This window comes from Euprymna scolopes, chromosome 13 (assembly GCF_053919585.1).
Source record: "Euprymna scolopes isolate OS-2025 chromosome 13, ASM5391958v1, whole genome shotgun sequence".
NCBI classification, from domain to species: Eukaryota; Metazoa; Mollusca; class Cephalopoda; order Sepiida; family Sepiolidae; genus Euprymna; species Euprymna scolopes.
The window spans coordinates 57616148-57637193 of record NC_136494.1 but is presented as its reverse complement, the minus strand read 5'-3'; the positions used below and the strand labels follow the sequence as shown (position 1 = coordinate 57637193).

The 21046-nt window shown below is 34.7% G+C and overlaps 1 protein-coding gene across 1 annotated transcript in view; it reads left to right on the top strand.

The window, feature by feature from the left end:
* LOC145292040 (uncharacterized) overlaps positions 1 to 21046 on the top strand; it is a 70473-nt gene that overhangs the window by 35604 nt on the left and 13823 nt on the right. The window contains exons 5-7 of the mRNA XM_080138064.1: positions 2276 to 2414; positions 14326 to 14407; positions 17292 to 17355. Of these exons, the coding sequence (XP_079994190.1) occupies positions 2276 to 2414; positions 14326 to 14407; positions 17292 to 17355 (285 nt within the window). The remainder of the gene's footprint in view (positions 1 to 2275; positions 2415 to 14325; positions 14408 to 17291; positions 17356 to 21046) is intronic.

The window sequence follows — 21046 nt, the reverse complement described above, 5'->3', positions numbered from 1 at the left end:
ATGTATGTATATGTGTGTATGTATATGTATTAATAATGCAGTTATAGAAAATTTCCCCGGTTAAATATTATTAAATAGCATAAGGTTATGGATATACTGGTTTTAAACGTTTTTTTTCTGTAAGGTATTATCATTACTTTATTACCTTTGTTTTAACTTACTTAGCATTGAACTATTACCGTAAGGACCATAAAATAAAGATAAAACGTTCCATCAATAATATTAGAATTAATTTCACAATTAGCTAATAAACATTAGTATATTCTAAACTCCATGCCAATCCTCTTTCTAAGGGAAATATAGATAAGTATAAAATTAATAATAATTAGCACCTCATGCGCAGTACTTATAACTTGAGTTGACAGAACAAATACGATTTAAATTGACAATGAGGTTTGAGATTAAACTAGGAAAAATCAGGAAAAAAAGAATTATTCCATTTACGGTTTGGGCCCATCTCTTTATTTTAATTGTTTTTGTTTTTTGTCCTTATATCTATATTATTCTTATCCCTCCTCCTTTCTTCCCCCCCCCCCCCGAACCAAGTCCCTATATCTTGTACAAGACCTGACCTCAATTAAGCGACCGGTCAAACTTTATGATTCTTAGATTCTACTTGAAGAGATATCTATTTTTATAGAGATGTATGTATGTTTAAGTGTGTGTATATGTGTATATGTATATATATGTTTATATATATATGGGAATATATGTATATATATGTGTATGTGTGTATGTGTATTACATATATATATTGTGTGTGAGTGTTGAGTTTGTATATGTGTGTTCATGTGTATATTAGGATGAATATGCACAAAATTGTCTCACTCCACCTCCTGCCACTTACCATTGCCTACTCTCCCTAACACTTCCCCCCCCCCCCCCCCCGCTAAAAATAATATAAGCTTCACCAGACTTTGAAATTATTATCGGCTGGACCCAAAACAAATTTAAACAAGCACTTGCCCGATTCGGATATATACACAGCTATGAGGATTACCCAGGATATAACTTGGAAACTATTACCAAACAGATGTAAAGAACATATAATATGGATTTTACCAAACAAGTTGGATCAACAAAAACATTCATATCCTTTTTCTACAAATACTCCTGCTACAGAACTTCTGATAAATTTATTTTCACTTTGACTTTCCATGTCTCACTGACTTTAGCAAATAGGGTGCATACCTTTATAACTATTTGCTAATATTTTCACTCCTCTGATGAGATGGTAGACATCGAAACCCTATAGGTTAAGGAGATAAACTTTCTAAAACATTCTTTGTCTTGCTTAGAATAATAAAAATTCTTTGATATGAAACTCAACCACTTCATTTCATTTCAATAAGAGTTTTTTGAAATTCATTGAATTACAGTTTAATATATAAATATATATATATGTATATAAATATATATATATATAAATAAATATATATATATATGTATGTGTGTGTGTGTGTGTGTGTGTGTGTGTGATTAGTTATCATTCCAAAATCAAAAGATGTATTTAATTTGCACTCATAATTTTTTATTCTTTTATTTATTTTTTATTTATATTGTATGTCCTGCATGTGTTTCATTGACTAATGGAAAACCACTAATATATCCTCAGAGAGGAATGTATGTTTGTCAAAACCTGTTGGAAAATTATTTTTAGATGGAATGAAAAAAGATTTGAAGAAGATATAAAGATAAAAGGAAATGGAGATATGTAAAGTCTGCAAAAACATGAATTTAAAAAACATATTTAGAGATCAATATAAGTCTCATTTTGGGTAGGCCACATATCTAGCCTACTTAAAAATAAAGGTTCTTATCTAGAGTGAACATTAATTCTGTAACATTTCAAGGGTTCTGATCTCCCAGCATGAAGCCCTGTTTTAAAGAGGTAATTATTATTTTTTCAAAGGCCCCCAACCAATTTTCTGAGTGATCTAACTCTGATCCAAATGTTTTTCCCATCACCTGCCTGTTGTCTACACTATGCATCTATTCGTTCCACTAAACGTGCAGCATTGCACATGTTTATAGTAATAACTATGACAAATTATCATTATTATAATTAGTATTATCACCATCTTTCGCAACACCTTGGAGGCAATCTTGTTACACCTCCTTCTATTTTATATGCCATAATAACACATATTTTGAAAGTTACAGACCAGAAAGCAGAATTTTTAGAAACATTTATTAAAATGCAATATAAGTTTTGGTTTTGAATAAGATATTCACTTAAAATTCATAGTGTTATTCTATCTTATTTTTTTTACAGGCATGAAAATAATATCTGAAATATATTTTACTCATCCTGATAAAGACTTTTGCAAATTTTATGTAGAAAGAGTATTGAAGATTCTTTTGTATCGGAATGCCAATAAAAATCTTCCAAACTTCAAATTACATCTGAACAGGTATTTAATAAAAATCAATTTTTATATAACACTGTCTCTAATTGGTATTGTCTAGGAATATTTTTTATTTTTCTTTCTGTTACCAAATGTGATATGTTTGTAAATATAATTAATTGAAGTAAATTATTATAAGTCTATAACTAATTTAGTTTTAGTTATGCTGTTTTAATCTCCATTAAAAAATTATTGGATGAAAACTTTGAAAACTTTCAATTTTTTTAATACATGATTTAAAGGCAGAAATGACTTTCTATTTGACAACTTAACAGTTTTCAAACTTCTTTTAAATTTTGAATTGTCAACAAATTAAAATTATTATGCTACAATTTTCATATTTATTATCAACTTTTGATGGGATAGATCATGTTTTCAATGAAAAGAAGAAGATTCCATGTAGAATTTATCATTAACTTATGGTGTTAAAATGCTTGCACAAAATCGGAGACATAAATTTAGGAATAACAATTAAAACTGACCTGAATGCTGAGTTATTTTATCTGAATGAAATAACATTTCAAAGATTTATTTGGATAGTTTTTCAGAATTCTACCCATATTAAAAAAATATACAGAAAAAATTTTATGATGGATAAAAAAGATCATATTCCAAATATCACTTAAATTAATCAAGGAGTTCATTAATTTAGGAATAACAATTAAGTGAAAAGTTTTTTTTGCCTTTGTTTCTGTTGATAACTTTATGCATATTTTAACGAGAGAGAAATGTTTCTTTTTTTTCCTTTTTCGTTTTACTTGGGCTAAATGAAATACGGTTTTTCTGTGTGGAATTTTCTGAAATATTCTATTTTTAACTGTCGGTCCTAAAGGGAAAAACTTTTTTTCTGCTGCGTGGGGACAACTCACCTCCCCCCCACACACACACACACACAAAAAAAATCTAGCCATTTTGGTTAACTTCCAGATAATTCCACAATTATTTTTATTCTTTTGCAACTGTAGTGTACCACAGTACATTTTTGTCTTGTTTTGTTTCGCAAGTAAAAAAAAAAAGTAAAAAATTTTTTTTTTGTCCACCCTCATATTGGGTTATCTCTAAGGTTTTTACCAAGAAGCAAGGGATACATTGCTCTCTCCTTTATACGCACACACTCAAAGAAAGGACATTTTTTATTATTATTATTTTATCTCCAGTCAAAAACGGAAATGAATTTTTTTTTTGTGCATTTGGAAAAGCCATTAAAAGATGGAAGATGTTAAAGCAGTATTAATACAGCTAATCAAAGCTCAGATGGCCCAGCAGCAGAAAGCTGAGAAAAATTTAAAAGAACGTGATAAACAGCTCCAGTTGCAATTTCAAGAAAGGCAACAAGCGTTGGAGGAGAAAATGTTACTTCAACAAAAGAGACAAGAAGAGCTATTGTTAAATATATTCGATAGAATGGAACACAGGGACAACAGTTTTGCTTTTTTCCAAAGTATAATATGGAGCACTAAGGAAACGTTCAACTACCAACCGGAGTTGGAGGAGCCGTTTGACGCTTTCTATTGGAGATATGAGGACCTATTCACCATAGATTGTCAAGAATGAAGCAACGCTAAGAAAGTTCGCCTACTTTTGAGGAAATTAGGGACCACTGAACATAGCAATTTTGTGGATTATATTCTCCCCAGGAAGACGAGTGAATTGGAATTTTCTGAAACGGTCAAACTTTTATCCAAACTATTCAGTCGGAATTCTACGCTCTTTCATAGAAGATGGAAGTGCTTGAACTTGCAAAAAAAGCTATGACGATGAATACCTAACCTTCGCGTCCGTGGTAAATAAACACTGCGATGATTTCCGTCTATCTGACTTATCGGCAGATGAATTCAAGTGTTTAATTTTTGCGTAGGGTCTAGTCTCATACAAAAACGCTGAGATTAGACAACGTGTTCTCTCTAGATTTGAGAGCGAACAGGGTCTCATCCTACAGAAGTTGTCTGAGGATTGTCAATGAGTAGTCTGCGTAAGGAACTCGAGACACGTCGAGGAGTCAAGCGCAACATTCGTTAGAAGGACGACCTTCAGACCGGAAAAATATTCAGCCCGAAAAAGCAAAGCTGGAAGTAAGAAAACTCAGTCTACACCTAATAAGTACCACCCAGTCACAAGACCCGGATCCTCTATAAGCCTGTGCTATCGCTACGGTGGGAAACATTGGTCAAGTCAATGTTTTTACAAATATAAGTACTGCAACGAATATGGCAGGAAGGGCCACAAAGTGACCCAGTGCAGGAAGAACAAGGACAAGAACAGTGTCCGACAGACTAGATTTGACTTGGATATGGATAAGAACCGGCGTAAATATGTCACAGTTAACATCGAAAATAAAACTGTGCATCTACAATTGGATACCGGATCAGACCTGTCCATCATTAACCTTAAGACGTGGAAAAGGCTAAGGAAACCAACCATGCGGAAGACGACAAAATCAGCTCGAGCTGTGACAGGCGATAAAATGAAATTTGAGGGAGAGCTCATACTCCCAGTGACCTTAAATGGTGTTACTAAAAAGTGAAAGTGTATGTACATAGGACAACTGAAAACTTGGATGGAACGATTCGAATTGTGGGACCAACCTATAAATAAATTCTGTCATAGGGTAGAAGACTTGTCTATGGAAGTGCAACAACTGAAGGACGAGTTAAAAGAGGAATTTCCAGTAGTCTCACCAGGACTAGGAAAAGGTACAAAGGCTATAGCTAGATTCAAACTAAAAGAAAACACTCTGCCCGTTTTCAAGAAGAAACGAAATGTTCCATCGAAAAAGAAAGCTTCAACAGAATCTTCCAAAGGAGGCATAAAAACTGAAACTGCAAAGCCGGAAACTAAAAAACCCATGCTAAAAGAATTTATCAAGCCAAAGCAACAATTTCTACACATGTATAGGATTACACCTAATCCGAACACACCAACAGCAGTCTCACCTACAGAAAAGATGTTTGCGCAGAAAGTAAGAGCCGTTTTTGACAAGCTCTTAATGACCACATATGTACCCAGTAAACGTTTCATACCAGGTGAAAAAGTGTTTTTCCAAAGTTATAAAGAAAACACATCATTCTGGGAGGTGGGTACAATTACTAAGAGAGTTGGTGACATGGTATATATCATTCAAGGACCAACATATACCCACAAACGTCACCAGAACCAACTAAGAAGATGTCAATTAGTTGAAACCAGCGACAGTCCACCATTGGAAGATGAGCCAATAGACACTGTCTTCGAAACTTTTGGTCTTGAACCTCCTCAACCAACCCCTGAACTATGGTGGTCGTTCTGTAAGAGAAAGGTTACCGAACAATTAATGGTAAACCCTAAAAGGAAGAGGTACTGACAGCTTTTACAAACAAAAACTTGGGAGAGGGGTGTTGGAGACGCCCCTCCAGGGGATTAATGGACTATCTTATGATGTCACTTCTGTTGATGATGTCACTTCCGGTGCCCGGCAGTCTGAGATTGGCACGCGACCAAGCTGGACGTGTGTAAACGTCCTACCGTTGAGCAACGGTATTCTCAGCTCGACTTTGTCTGTATATATGTAAATACATGTTTTGTTCCTAAAAATCCTGTGTTCCTTTGTTTAATACCATTTAACCCCGTAACAAATAGTTAATGAGATCGTCAGCTGGATGACGCACAACACCATGAAATAATTGAAAAAGATGAACAAAATTTAACTACAGAAGAAGATTACTCGACAAGTAATTGTTGGCGTTAGTCTTGTAGATTACCTTGTGATTGGCATGAAAAATTTGTCGCTTATAATTTGGAATTAATTAGGGCTCAAAAACCTAAGAAAAAATCGAATGCATTCAGGTCTACACTGGTTTCTTCCTGATTGACTTTTGCACACTCTAAACAAAACTATAATAAGCTTGAGGTGTTTGGTTTTTCAATGTTTAATAGAAGGAAAGATTTATTTTAAGAAAAAATATGGAGAGGGAGATATTACATATACATTTATTTTTAAATAAACAGTACTTGTACAGTTTAGTCAAAACATTAAAAAATGAAAATATCGAAAAAAGTTTAAATTGTACGTATCTGTTATGGAATGAAGTTCTCCGAAAAAAAATTTCACCTAATTTCATCAAGTAGTTCTTTTTTACAGCGAAAAAACAATTTGTTATGATACCGAGCAAAATGTTCGATTTTTAGGAAGAAAAGCTAGTATTAAAGATGGGAAGGGGTGTCAGCGCATTAACTGGAGTTATCTCCCTTTGACATTTCTAAAATTCAAACAATTTTTTTTTTTAAATCCAAGATGGCTGCCTTCAACGCGCTCTCATAAAAACGTGTTTTTCTGCTGTAAAAAAAACAAACTACTTGATGAAATTAAGTGAATTTTTTTTCGGAGAACTTCGTTCCATAACGGATACATACAATTTAAACTTTTTGCGATATTTTCATTTTTCAATGTCTTGACTAAACTGTACAAATACCAAATAAACAATCAAAACATTGTGTCCTTATTTGTCAAAACAAAAATTTAGACACAATATCTGCAATTGTTAAAAAAAATTTGTAAAAAAATATAAATAAATAAATAAAAATCAAAAACTCACACTTTTGTATATACAAAAAAGACACTATATATATGGGAACTCTCCAAAATTAGGAGCCATTGGTTGACATGCATACCAAAAAATTAAAATGTGGATAAAATGTTTTTAGTGGTGTTTTCTGATAGACAGACATCTATTGCATGGTATGCTATTGGAATTTTTATAAAATAAAAGAGTGTGCTTGTTATATATGATCTCAAAGTTTACCAAGGACACAACTGTCCCTTGTAACATGGACACCAAATGATTAGCAAAATAGACAAAAGACAGTTATCTTAATCAGGTTATTTCTTTTATTTTAGCATTATTATGAGTTTATATTGCTCATTACAGGTTACTTTTCAGTTTTGAACCTTTGCCAAACGCGGTTTGGGTGCAGATCTTCCTCTGTCCAAAGACCTGCAATGGAAATATTCAAACACAACCCAGTGCCACTGACATAAGGCTCACAAAAACAAAACAGTTCTCTAGTCATCACCTTATTTCCTTCACATCTAATACTATGCACTTTTCGTGTGCCGTTAATTGTTTTTGCTGGCCTATTCCTCTTGCGGTCTATCTGTGTAGACACTGAGAAAACTGCAGGGGAAACCCCTTTCCGGTGCTTTGTGTCAGTGCCCGATTAGAAAATAGTTACAAAAATTTTATTTTTGATCGAGATTTATTTATGATTGTTTTGTCCTATGTAATGCTGAAAAGTGGACACGAAAGATAAACATGAAGGCTATTTCATCATCTGCTTTTAATTGATCGTTTTTGGTAAAAGAATGGCACTCAATGTGTACACATATGTGTACACTTTGACCCAGTTACGGTCATTTTGTATTCCTGCCCAATTTCAACCCAAACCGGTAGAGAAAGTTTGTAGATACTTTTGGACACTGTGCATTACGTCGGACAGTAAATCTTTTTGAGGCTAATAATAAAAGAAACTTTATTTGTGTGTGAAAATTATGCTATTAGTTAATAATCTGAACTCGTTAGAAAGCAGCAGTGTGGATATATTTAGACTGGCTGCCTTTATTTGAACTTTAGTAGACTGGTAAAAATCCATGTGCACTCATGTCAACTTTTTCACTCGCCATTTTCGCCAAAAAGTCGCACAAAAACGCATCAAAGTAACTAAAACAAACACACATCACTCCAATATTTATACAGTTTATTTAAACATCACTTTGAACTTAATAGCCAATCAATGTACCATGTTAAAAGCTATAAAACATGAAAAAAATGTCAAAAATCAGAAACAGCATCAGTGACTTCCAACTCTGGAGAGTTACCTATATATATATATATATATATATATATATATATATATATATATATATATATATATATATAATGTCAGTAGATTTTAGTTTCCTAGAAGTATATCCAATGAAACAGCATGTCTACTAAAAAGTGCTCAATGAGTAAACAGAGCAGATATATTAAATTTATTATACAAACATTGATGGCTACATATGTGCATACATGTTTCTGTAATCACCCGTTACTGGGGAGATTACGTCTTCAAGCCAAGGATTACCTTTGAAAACTGAAATATCAAGATACAAAAACCATTTACTTATATCGTTTACAAAATTAGAATTTTATCATCGAATAGGGTTGGGGTTATGTATGTGGGGAAGGATAAGTAAGGCCGCTGAACAATCCATTTCTTACAGGCTTTTATCTGTTCTTTTCTGAACTTTGGTAAGGGACAAGTTTTATTTTTCTTTTATTCTTTTTATATTCTTTTTATAACCTAAGGTTGAGTATCTCCTCTTTGGTTTTGCGTCATAAATTTCTTGAGGAGTCCGACATTATGCCGCCAATAGCAAGCGGTCAAAGACCTTTAGGTACTTTGCATTTCCTGACAGCCACCCAGTGTGGGGAAAACGGTATTTTCGATTTTCACACACGCATATTTGAGAAGTAAACATACACACTTACACATACGCACAGAAATATAAAATATAAATAAATATAAAATGTTAGAAAACCACCAACTTCTACATGCATAAATATACATAAATATATGCATAAACATCTATACTCTCATTCACCCACGTACATATATATATATACACACAACACAGACATATAATGTACATGTACAGTTCACATATATTTACACTAAACGTAAACGCACATCTATATAACATACGTAAATACTTAGACACGTATTTACACCTACACACATATATCTACATATATAACCATATATAAACCTGCATATCATATACGTATACATAAAAACATAAGCATACACATATTTATATATATATTTACTTACATACATACACATACATGTATGAAACTTTTTCTACACAAAACATGAATAAAGCTATGGTTTATTATAGATACTTAAGTCATTTTTCAGGAATATTTTCACTGTTATTATACCAATACTAATAAAATAAGAGACAAAACTGAAAACCTGTAGATCCTAATCTCACTCACCTTTCTATAAATATGTATATATACACACATACAAGCATACACACATATACATACACATACATATAGAATTTACACCCATATCTGTACATAAACTCACAGAGATATATATACACAGAGATATATATACAATACACACATGAGATATATATGCATATATAGATATATACACCTATATACGCATAAGTACATACCTACGTATATACATAAATATAACACATACAGGTATACCCACACCCATACATATAAATATGCATCCATACATATATATACAGATAACAATACATTCAACACGTACATATATGTATTATCTTAATTAATGGTCAAAAACTTTATTTAATAATGTGCCCTCTAACTTCAGTAGTATGGTAACCCTATTTTTATAGCTTACATAGGCATACATACAGACATACATACATACATGATGATTGCAACGTCTTGTCAGACGAGTGCCACTCCCTCAGACACTTAAAGTCCATGAGCCGTAACATGACTTTTTATTTAAAAAAATTTTTTTTTTTAATTTATTTTTTAAATTTTTTTAGTTGTACCGGCGAATTCACACAGACATGCCACTGAAGACGATCATTGCTATATATATATATATATATATATATATATATATATATATATATATATATATACACGCATACACACACACATATATCCATAAATATACACACATATATACATATATACATACATGCACAATACATGATACATATACATACACACATGCATACATACTCAAATACATACGCATATATACACACACATATACAAATACAAACACACATATACATACATATACACATACAAATACGTACACATATATGCACGTACATTTAAATACATACACATACATATCTATGCATTTATACACAAACATACATATATGCATAGGGACACATACATATACATACATACACAAACAAATATATATGCATACAAACACAAACATATATACATATATACGTACATATACACATAGATAAATGTGCATATACATACACAAGTACATATATAAACATACGTACACATATATGTACATACACACACTGATACATATGATGATGGCAGATCAATTATTACATGCTTCCAGCATTTCAAGCCTACATGTGTCACAACTTTTCCATTGCTATAGGACTATTTTATTGACAAATGCCTGAGGGAGTATTTATACAAAGATGATGTTACAGAGATTTAGCTTTGTACGACAGCTAAATCTCTCTCTCGGTTCAAAATGGCTCACAAGCAAGAGCAAGATAGCCAGCAACAAGTTAAACTGCAGACCAGCTTAATGCGGGTACTGGTCTCCCGCTTTATGGTTTTTTAAATCAGAGACACACACGTGCAAACATACACACATAGAGGCACACATTATAAGCATGTACTTACATATGAATACATACACGTACACATGCACATACATGTAAAATACACATGAGGAAGCTTTCCAAAAGTCATATATCCTCAATGATCAGGATGAAGGTAATGGGTATAATTCAATAAGTTTGACAAAAAAAAAAATGCATACATACATACATATATATATATATATATATATATATATATATATATATATATATATAAACTGATGTTTTTAAGGAAGCAAAACTCCTCAGACAGTGCAGGAGAAATCCTTCCAAACTGAGGAAAATTTTAGTTTTTGTTCTAACCCAACAGCTGCATTTTCCCCCGTTAAAAACTAACCTCAGAATTTGTGAAATAAAATTTTTTTAATGGAAAAAAGTTATAAACAAAAGAATTAGGTAATTTGCAAATAAGAATTTAGGACACTAAAAGCATACCAAACTGGGAAAACAAAATCTTTTGTTTTGACAAATATGGACATAATGTTTCGTTTGTTTATTAAAATGTTTTACAAATAAAAAAATTACAAAAAAAATATATATATATATATATATATATATTTCATACTCCCTTCCTTTCAATCTTATGATCAATCTTTCCCTTTATTCAGACACAATATCTGCAATTGTTTCATTTTTTTTCTTAAAATAGATTATTTCCTATATTAAAAATCAATCTCGAAGAAACTCGTCCAATTCATATTGAATTTTTTCTGGGATCTTTAAACCCTAATTGGTCCTAAATTTGAAATTAATAATTATTTTGGATTAGTTTTCCTTTTCATCGTTTTCAATTTTCAATTTAAGTTGAAATAGGTTGTTAAATAATTTTGTTTTTGATAACTCATTTTTAAAAACTATTTAAGTTAATGCAGTTTTTATAGTTGTGATATAAGGAAAGTAAATTGTTTCCCTTTAATGATTCATTTTTTATTTTTTAAACGCTAAAGTTAATGAAAAATTAAGCAATTTTAATCTGATAAATGTATTATTAGTCGCGTGCAAGCGACTCTATAAGTCACTCCGTCGGTCGGTCCGTCCGTAACACTTTTGTGCTTGCCCTTTTTGGTTAAGATCAAAGGTCTGTTGTTAATAGGTGCTGTTCTTAGCTTTTCAAGCTTTTCTTGGCATTTGGGCCAGGATCAAAGTGTAAACTCTTGTCCTCGCTTCTTTGGGACAGAGGAAGACACTGGGTGAGCAGACAGGTCTGTATTCAACGTCCGTGTGAGGGAGGCTTGGGAATGCCGGACTTGAAGTATCATCGAGACGCTGAGAGGCTGGCCTTCCTGAGCCACTATATGCAAGATGACCAACCGTGGCACCCCGTGGTTACTGCCATCTTCCCCGACCTCGTTCTCGACCCTTCTATCGAGAGCTGTTGCAAGCCACGGGGAGAATCTGCCTACATGAAAGAGTGCCGAGCCGCGCTAAAATGACTACCAAGTTCCAGCGACCTTGTGACTGCTACCCGTAGGGAACTCCACAGGGATCTAGTGAAGGGGGTCGCCGCCGACCCACTATGCACGTGTTTGTGTTGGCAGCAGAGTGAGATCCGCTCCGCATGGACATGGGTGCCAGGTTCAAGTCATCTGAACAATTTGGAGTTCTCTCTGACCTGGCGATTGGCCCGAAATGCACTTCCACTCAACAACATACAATGCAGTTCCGGGTTTTTGGAGTCACCTGATTGTCTCCGTTGTGGGACAACGGCCGTAGAAATGACTGATCATGCTTTCTTTGATTGCCGCGAATTCTGCCAGCATTCTTGCCCAATTACCGTATCCAATGTCGTGGACAATGTGAGGCCACCGTGGGACCGGGAAAGACAAATGGTCTACAGTACGATCCTGGCCGTAGTGAGAATGGTGATTTGGATGTCGCGTCTGCAAGGTTGCCAGGGGGGGGGGTGTTGTCTTTTTCTGATTAGGATCTAATCGCTTTCTTTAAACATCAACTACGGGTAAAGATCAGATGTGATAGAAGAAGGCTACATCGCGGGGCATTTGACAGAAGATGGATACATGTAGCAAGTCTGTGTGTATGAAGAGGAGCCAAATTTGAATACGTGTTCCCCCGCCTAGGTGTGGAACACGCAGTTCCATAAAGTAAAATTAAACAAGTAGCCTCTCAGCTAGCTGAGTGTGTGTTCCATCCCTCCCCGATTAGGAAGCCTCCAAGATCGCCACCCCCTCCTTCTTGCAATTTTTGTTTTCACCCCGTCTTCTAAATTTCACCCATCTTGGAGAGAAAGAAATACAAAGTAACCCCCATTCCTTACCCACAAAATTTTCTTTTCTCCATTCACCCCCATCTAGAGGGCATCCCCACTTAGTGACTGACCCACAGAAGCGAGGTTTCTTTTACAAACCTAGTGGAACGGGCAGTCTATCAACTAGACGGGATTGGGAGGGTCCTACTAATCACCTTTTTTTTTTTTTTTTCCTCCCCGCCCTCGACACAAATGAATTATTGTACCACTTTTATTGTTATCTTTTTTTGTTTTTACACGTCAATAAAAAATGTTTTAGAAATTGGGAGTTAAGTAGGACGTGTCCCTGTATGAAAGGGTGAATGCGGTATTATGGTGGAAGAAGATACTAGCTGGGAGAAACTTTTGATTTTGTTTAGTTCTGGAGTGACAAGGATGACCAACGACCCCCACAATCCCCCCTTTTGAGTTGGCCATGTGCTTAAGTTTTTTGTTCATTGTTGATTTTCAATGTATTTTTAACATGAATAAAGGATTTAATATCTCAAAGTGTAGTATCTGTTCCGGCTGATACTGCAAGCAAAGACCATATGTGGGGGCAATCCCACATCTAAGACTTTGGTCAATGTAGGGGCAACCCTTCATACCAATTGTCACTATCCAGCTCCCCTACTCCCCGGGGAGTTGGTCCCCATTTCCCCTTCACTCCTCACATTAAAAATCGGCCTTGTGCCTAATTTGCTTGGTGGGGAAGCAAATAAATACCCTTTTCTGTATTAATTTAATGTAAAATGATCACCCACTTTACAACCAGTCAGTCTCAAAGCCATTCAAGTCATTCTCCAGATCATTCAAGTTGATTTTGAAGGATTCCAGTTATTTTTTAAGCATTCAAGTCATTCTTAAGGCCATTCAATTCATCTTTAAGTTCATTAAAGTCATTCTAAGTAATTTACTTTTTATTTATTTAAGTCATTTAAGCCCATTTTTTCGGTCATTTTAGTTTATCTTCAGGAATTTCATGTCAATCTTACATTCACGCATTGATTCATTACACGAGAGCATGCGACTAATGGCAATCGGCATTGTATTATAATTTGAACTATCTTATATTGAACATATTGAAACATAAAAACTAGTATTTGTTGTTAAGAAAAATGATGAGTTGAATTTTATTTCTCTAAAAAACTATAAAAACTTTTAATATATGTGATAGCTAAAATATAGCTCATCAGACAGCTTGGATACTTGTTGAGCCTTGGTGGATTTCTGCCCTTTTTGAGTGCTTTTGTTATAGTATAGTTTTTTCTTTTCTTTGACAGAAATGGTGAACCTATGTTACGAAAAAGGTATCCCCCACCTTTGAAATTAGTTGTGGAACATTTCACTGGCTGTCAAGAACAAGCAAGTATTTTTCATATACATTATTATTAGCGATACCACACCATTTTTTTCTTTAGATTGAATAAACTCAAATCAAGCATTATTGAAAAGAACATAAAAAACAAAGAAATAATATTTTTAGTTTTTTAAAATCGGCCTATTAGAACTGGAGTTATGACCATTTAAAGTATCAAAGAATATGTGGATCACTGGACATTTTGCCTTGTCCTATTCAAATGCATATAAGCTTGTGACTGAAAATGGTAGGAAATTTGCACAATTTACAGATGGGTTACATCTTTAAAAAACTATATCTTCAGATCTTTTTAAGATATGATGAAATTTTGAACATATAAAGGTTCAGTTGGCATTATTTACAACCATCTCATTTGGTAACTTATGAACTAATTAGCATACTAATTAGCATATTTGAACTTCATTTTAACAGCTTTAAGTAGAAACATCATAAAAACAGCTAAGAAAAATGGTAAGTAAGGCTTTATCATCATAGGAAGTATTATTCTGATGGACATTATCATTTGCCATTATAACATCATCAAAATCCAAGATGTCGACCGGGAAATCCAAAATGGCCCACAATGACATACTTCCAAGAAATTATTAACAAAATATGGCTTGTAGCATATCAAATGAAAGGAAATTTTATACAGATCAAAATTATGTTTTCAAGTTCATTAAACTAATTAGCATACTAATTAGCATAATTAAGTTTTATTTTAATGACTTCCAGTAGAAGCATCATAAAAAAACATTTTAAAAAATGGGAGATAAGACTTTATCGTCATGCGAAATGTTATTCTGATGGACTTTATCATTTGTCATCGTTACACCGTGAAAGATCCAAGATGGAAACCTGGAAATCCAAGATAGCAACCAGGAAATCCGAGATGGCCACCACGACACGATTCAAAGAAATTATTAACAAAGTATGGCTTGTAGCATATCAAATGGAAGAGAATTTTATAGAGATTACAATTATGTTTTGAAGTTCATTAAACTAATTAGGATAATTAAATTTCATTTTTAATGACTTCATGTTGCTATGACGATTATTGGGTGAATTTCTACCACTATTTTGTTTAAATTTTATTTTAAGTCATTGTTGAAACTTCAAGAGACATCACGGACATTTTTTTCTTGTTCTCATGTAACGCTCGACACTACTTGTTTTTTGAACAGAATAAACATTTATAACACCAAAAATTTATCGAAATAGGTAGAAGAGTACTTGCCTTTGGTAACATTTATTTGTTATATATTTGTTTTTTGGTTACTTTTTCATACCTCTGTGGATTGTAAAACAAACCCAATAAAAGTTATTCTTTTACTTAACTGGATAAGTGGTTTGTGTGTTTTAACTCATTTAAAAGCGTGGTCATTGTCGGTCATTCTTTTTCAAAGAATTCATTTTTTTAAAATATTATTTTGCTTTCCATAATTAAAACTTATGTTTGCTAAATAATAACAAAAATAAAATGAATACTTTGTTTGTAAGTTAGTTGACGAATTCATGTTTACAGATTTTTTTTTTGTGCGCAAGGACACACCAAAATTTTCATGTTTATAAACGCTTGTCAGTATTTCTAACAACTCTAGCATAAAAAGTTTTTATCCAATTCTTTTCAAATTTTAGGACAAAAGAAATTAATATTTTTGCTATTAAATAGCGTTTGAACACAGTTTCTATCTTTACTTATCTTTGTACTACAAAGCGTTAATTTTGAGATATTCTAACTTTTGACTGGAAAGACATACGTGTTGTGTTCAAATTCCATAGCAAAGACAATTCTTTTCCCTAATTAGTTAAAACAACTAGAAACGTCGTTGACGGGTACAACTTCCGCTATGAGTATTTACACACCCTGACCGCTTATTTACAAAAAGTGATCTACCACCAGTAAGCATGCTATGTTGACAGGTTTTATTATTAATAGTCGGATTTAAATAGCAATTTCTTCAAATATGCAAATCATAACAAAAATATTGAAATACTATTTTAAAGTAAATTTTATTGTGAATCCAGTTATATAAGTTTTATTTTGATGGAGGTTAAAAACTATGAGTGTCAAATAATTCTACAATTAAATTATTTCTCTATGCCCTTTAAAAAATTTTAATCTTTAATACATTTTCTATGTATGTGCTAAATAGCAAAATTATATCAAACCTGAATTAATATTTTGCTAATGACTTTCTTGTGAGGAGATGAGTCTACATCGAAAATCCATGGATTAAGGAAATTGCTTTAATGTTTGTAGTCTTTGCTCAAACAATAAATTTTTATTTTGAAAATTATATTTTGTTAAAGTAATTTAAATATAAAAATTGTAATTTTTAATTTGCTCTATCTAGTATATTGAGCAATTTTATTTGACTGGGATTGTCTTATATAAAAATATTTTCTCCTAAAAATGTTTTGTAAAACTTGAAACCACAATATTCATTAATCTGTGATCTAATTCATCTCATTATTCATATATATATATATATATACACACACACACATACGTATATACAGGGTGACCCCCCCCCCCCAAAAAAAAACGGGTCCCAACTCTAATTCGGCCCCGTTGTTTCTTAGTGTTTTGTCCGAATGAAATGAAACTTTGGTCATAACTAGTTTATTATATTCAAAACATCACATCAAAACACTAGGGTCTTTGGCATTTTTTTCTCCGTTCTACAGCATATGTTCTAGATGGCCTCCATTTAGCTTTTGTTTTTTTTACCTGTATATGTATATATATATATATATATATATATATATATACACACACACACACACACACACACACACACACACATAATAATGTAAATAAGCTTTCTGGCATCATTTTTTTATGAAACATCTTTGTTTATTTGTATTTTTTGTTTTTGCTTACAGACAGAAGTAATCACATTGGATAAATCAGTTGAACAGATTAAAGAAGAAAGAAGCTATCAATTTAGTAAGAATCAATTTAATTTTATTGTTGTGATGACCTATGACCCTCTAAATTGATATCAATCTCAAACGGGGATTTATTTTTTTTACGTTAGAAGATAGAGGAACTTTATTCCCCTCCCCCTCCCCTAATAATAAATGTCGCACATTAAAAGGGACCCTGAAAGGGGCTTTCCTGAGGCCACAATCCTAGTAGATGAAAGGTCAGCTGATGGCCTACTTGTGTTACATGTCTGGTATTCTGCATAACCACTTGTTCAGCACCCCTTACCTAAACCAATAAAAAATTATGCTTAAACCAGGCTTAAACTCAAACAAAACCAAGTTGCCCCCTCCCTTGAGGCTTGCATTTACGAACATCCGTGGGCTTAAAACTAATTTAGATGATGTTGAAGCATTTCTCCTAGCAAACACCCCGGATATCTTAGCACTAAGTGAGACAAGCCTACACTCCTCCATCCCCTCTAACTACATTAACATGCCTGGATATCTCCCACTCTGCCGTAAGGACTCTGACAGACATGTGCAGGGACTTGGAGTCTATATTTGAAATACCCTCCCCTTGACTAGAGAAACAAACCTATCGGACGATCAAGCCTTTATGTGCTTTAGACTTAACATGCAACATAACATTAGCTACTTTTATTTTCTCTACCACTCTCCCTCAACCCAGGACTGCACTCTAATAAACAAAGTCTCTGACAGCATAGATACAGCACTCTCCCTCTACACTAGCGCACTAGCACACAAGGGCATGTATTTGGTGACTTCAATGTCCACCACTACAACTGGCTTGGATTCTCTACTTACAGAGATGCAGCTGGTAGCACAACACATAACTTCTCTATATCTCATTCCCTATCACAGATGGTTACATTTCCAACCCGTTTCCCAGACCAGCAAGAACAACACGCATCACTTCTAGATCTGTTTCTGACCACAGTTCCCAATGATTGTATAACAAATGCCCACAGTCCACTTGGGAACGCTATCATGCAGTGCTAATAGTTGAAATCTCCTTAAACTCTAGAGCCAAAACTGAAAAGCCACTGCTCAAAACAATGAGATATTATAAAAAGGCTGACTGGGAAGCCATCAGGGATCTCATCAGAGATGCCCCATGGGAAAATATCTTTTCTCTTCCTGCTGAACAGTGCAAAATTGAGATCACTGAATGGTTCAAAATGGCAATTGAAGCACATGTTCCCATGCGGAAATTTTATAGCAAGCCCTACCCTCCCCAATAGTTTACCTCTACTTATGCAGATGCCATTGCGCAATGGTAACATGCGTACCGTGCCTCCAACTCCACACTGGACCCTTCTAACTATCCCCTCCCTGACTTTCCTTTGCAGACAGACGTCATACTAGACAATTTAAAAATTACCCCTTCTTAGGTGCATGTTATCATAAAAAATCTTGACACTTCAAAAGCATGTGGACCTGATCTCGTCCTGGCTGTGCTATTAAAAAAATGCTCCGCTGAAGTAGCTCCAGTTCTCTCCAAACTTTACAACAAATGACTTAATGAATCTTACTTTCCTGACTGCTGGAAAACTGCTTTTTTGGTACCAGTTTTCAAGAATTCTGGTAAAAGAACTGACCCATTAAATTTTTTTTTTTTTTTTTTACACAGTGATCACCACTTATCAAGGCCCGAAAGCCACTCAGGGATAAGGGTTATTGCAAGTACATTACGTTAGTGAGGAGATTTGCTGAAATGTTTACTTAAGGGGGCGGTTCATTAGGAATTTGTTAACATTGGACTTGAAGACAACCAAGTTGTAGTCCGGAGGGAAGCAGGCAGACGGAACAGAGTTCCACAGGCGTGCAGTTCTAAGAAAGAAGCTTTGTTCATGGAATCCGCGTTTTGATTTAGGCACAGATATAGAGTGGGGGAAATTTTTCACAGTGAATTCAGCTAGACGGGTGTTTTTCGTGAAAGATTGGCGAGGGGGGACCAGAGATTGGAGTTCAGGCGAGCATCTGCCATGGAAATAACGATAAAACAAGGACAGGCTCGCAACGTCTCTTCTGTGGGAGAGAGGTTGCAGGGTAGAGAAAAGGGCATCCCCCACTAAGCCACGAAGTCTATTTTGTACTCTGTCAAGGCAGGATAGGCTGTTTTTAGCAGCTCCTGCCCAGATATGGCAACAGTATTCCATCCTTGGACGTACTTGGCTTTTATATAGATAGAGAATTGCATTAGTAGTGAGATATCTTCTGGAGCGGTAGAAGGATCCTACCATCTTTCCAGCAACCTTGGCAACAGACTTGATGTACGTGTTCCATTTCAGATCAGGAGTAAAGGTCAAACCCAGAAGCTTGTCAAAACACGGGGCCTCACCCAGACGAGAGCCATCCATCACAATTGATGCCAGATGGGGATCAGAGCGTTGATGATGTAAGGATAGGAGTTTGGTTTGGATGCATTAAAGGTAACCAGCCACATCTTCCCCCACTGAACCACGCGCTCGAGATCAGAGGAGAGAGAATCAGAGAGAACTTTGTCATTTACAGCCTTTGATGTGTTGCCGTAGATGGTCGTGTCATCAGCATAGATGTCAACGAATGATTTAAGTATGTGTTTAGGGAGGTCATTGATGTAGATCAGGAAGAGAGTTGGGCCCAGGATTGACCCCTGAGGGACTCCAGCATTTATATTGCAGGCCTCCGATTTTTGTCCATCTACCACTACTCTTATGAGCCTATCGGAGAGAAATGATTTAATGATTGAGAAAACATTTCCAGTTATACCGTAGCTGGAACTTGTCGAAGGCCTTTGATATGTCAAGAGCAATTACCCTAGAAAGGAAGCCTTTGTCAAGAGATTCACTAATCCTGTGGGATATAACCGTCAGCACATCTGCGGTAGATCTTGCAGAGCGGAAACCATATTGTGTGTCACTAAGAAGGTTATTCCTGCTGAGGTGGTTGACTATTTCTCTATTTAATATGGATTCCAGCAACTTACTCATAACACACAGGAGACTTATTGGTCTGTACTGAGAGGGAGATGACTTATCACCTGAATTCTTAAATACAGGACAAACTGATGAGGTCTTCCAGGGAGTCGGAAAGCACTTCTCCTTAAGGCAGCGCTTAAACAGTTTCGTAAGTATGGGAGCAAGTTCTGGTTGAAGCTTTTTTAACACTATAATTGGGATGCCATCAGGGCCAGTTGCTTTACTGGAATCTAGGTTCTTTATTAGCTTGGCGACCTCATGCACGGATATTTGTATGTTACCTAGCTTGTTCTGTGTTATAGGAGGAAATATGGGGAGTTGATGGCCTTCGTCGCATAGGGTAGAATTAGCTGCAAAGTTCTTTGCAAATAGTTTGGCCTTGTCTGACGCTGACGAGATGACCTCTGGTCCATTGATAATGGTTGGGATAGAACGCACACTTCTGTTCAGGATCCTATTTGTTATTTGCCAAAACTGGTGGGATCCAAGCCGCTGATCAGCTACCTTGGATTTAACAGACTGGGCATATAGCTCTCTTGCATTTTTTATTACTCTTTTACAGTAGTTGCTGGCAGACCTGAAAGCAGCTTTAGTCTCAGTGCATCTATTACGTTGGTAGCTATGGAAAAAGTGATTTCTGTGCGCGATAGCAGTAGCACATTCTGGGGAGAACCATGGCTGGCTGTTAGGTTTTTGTTGGAATTATCGCCCCATTAGCCTCCTCCCACT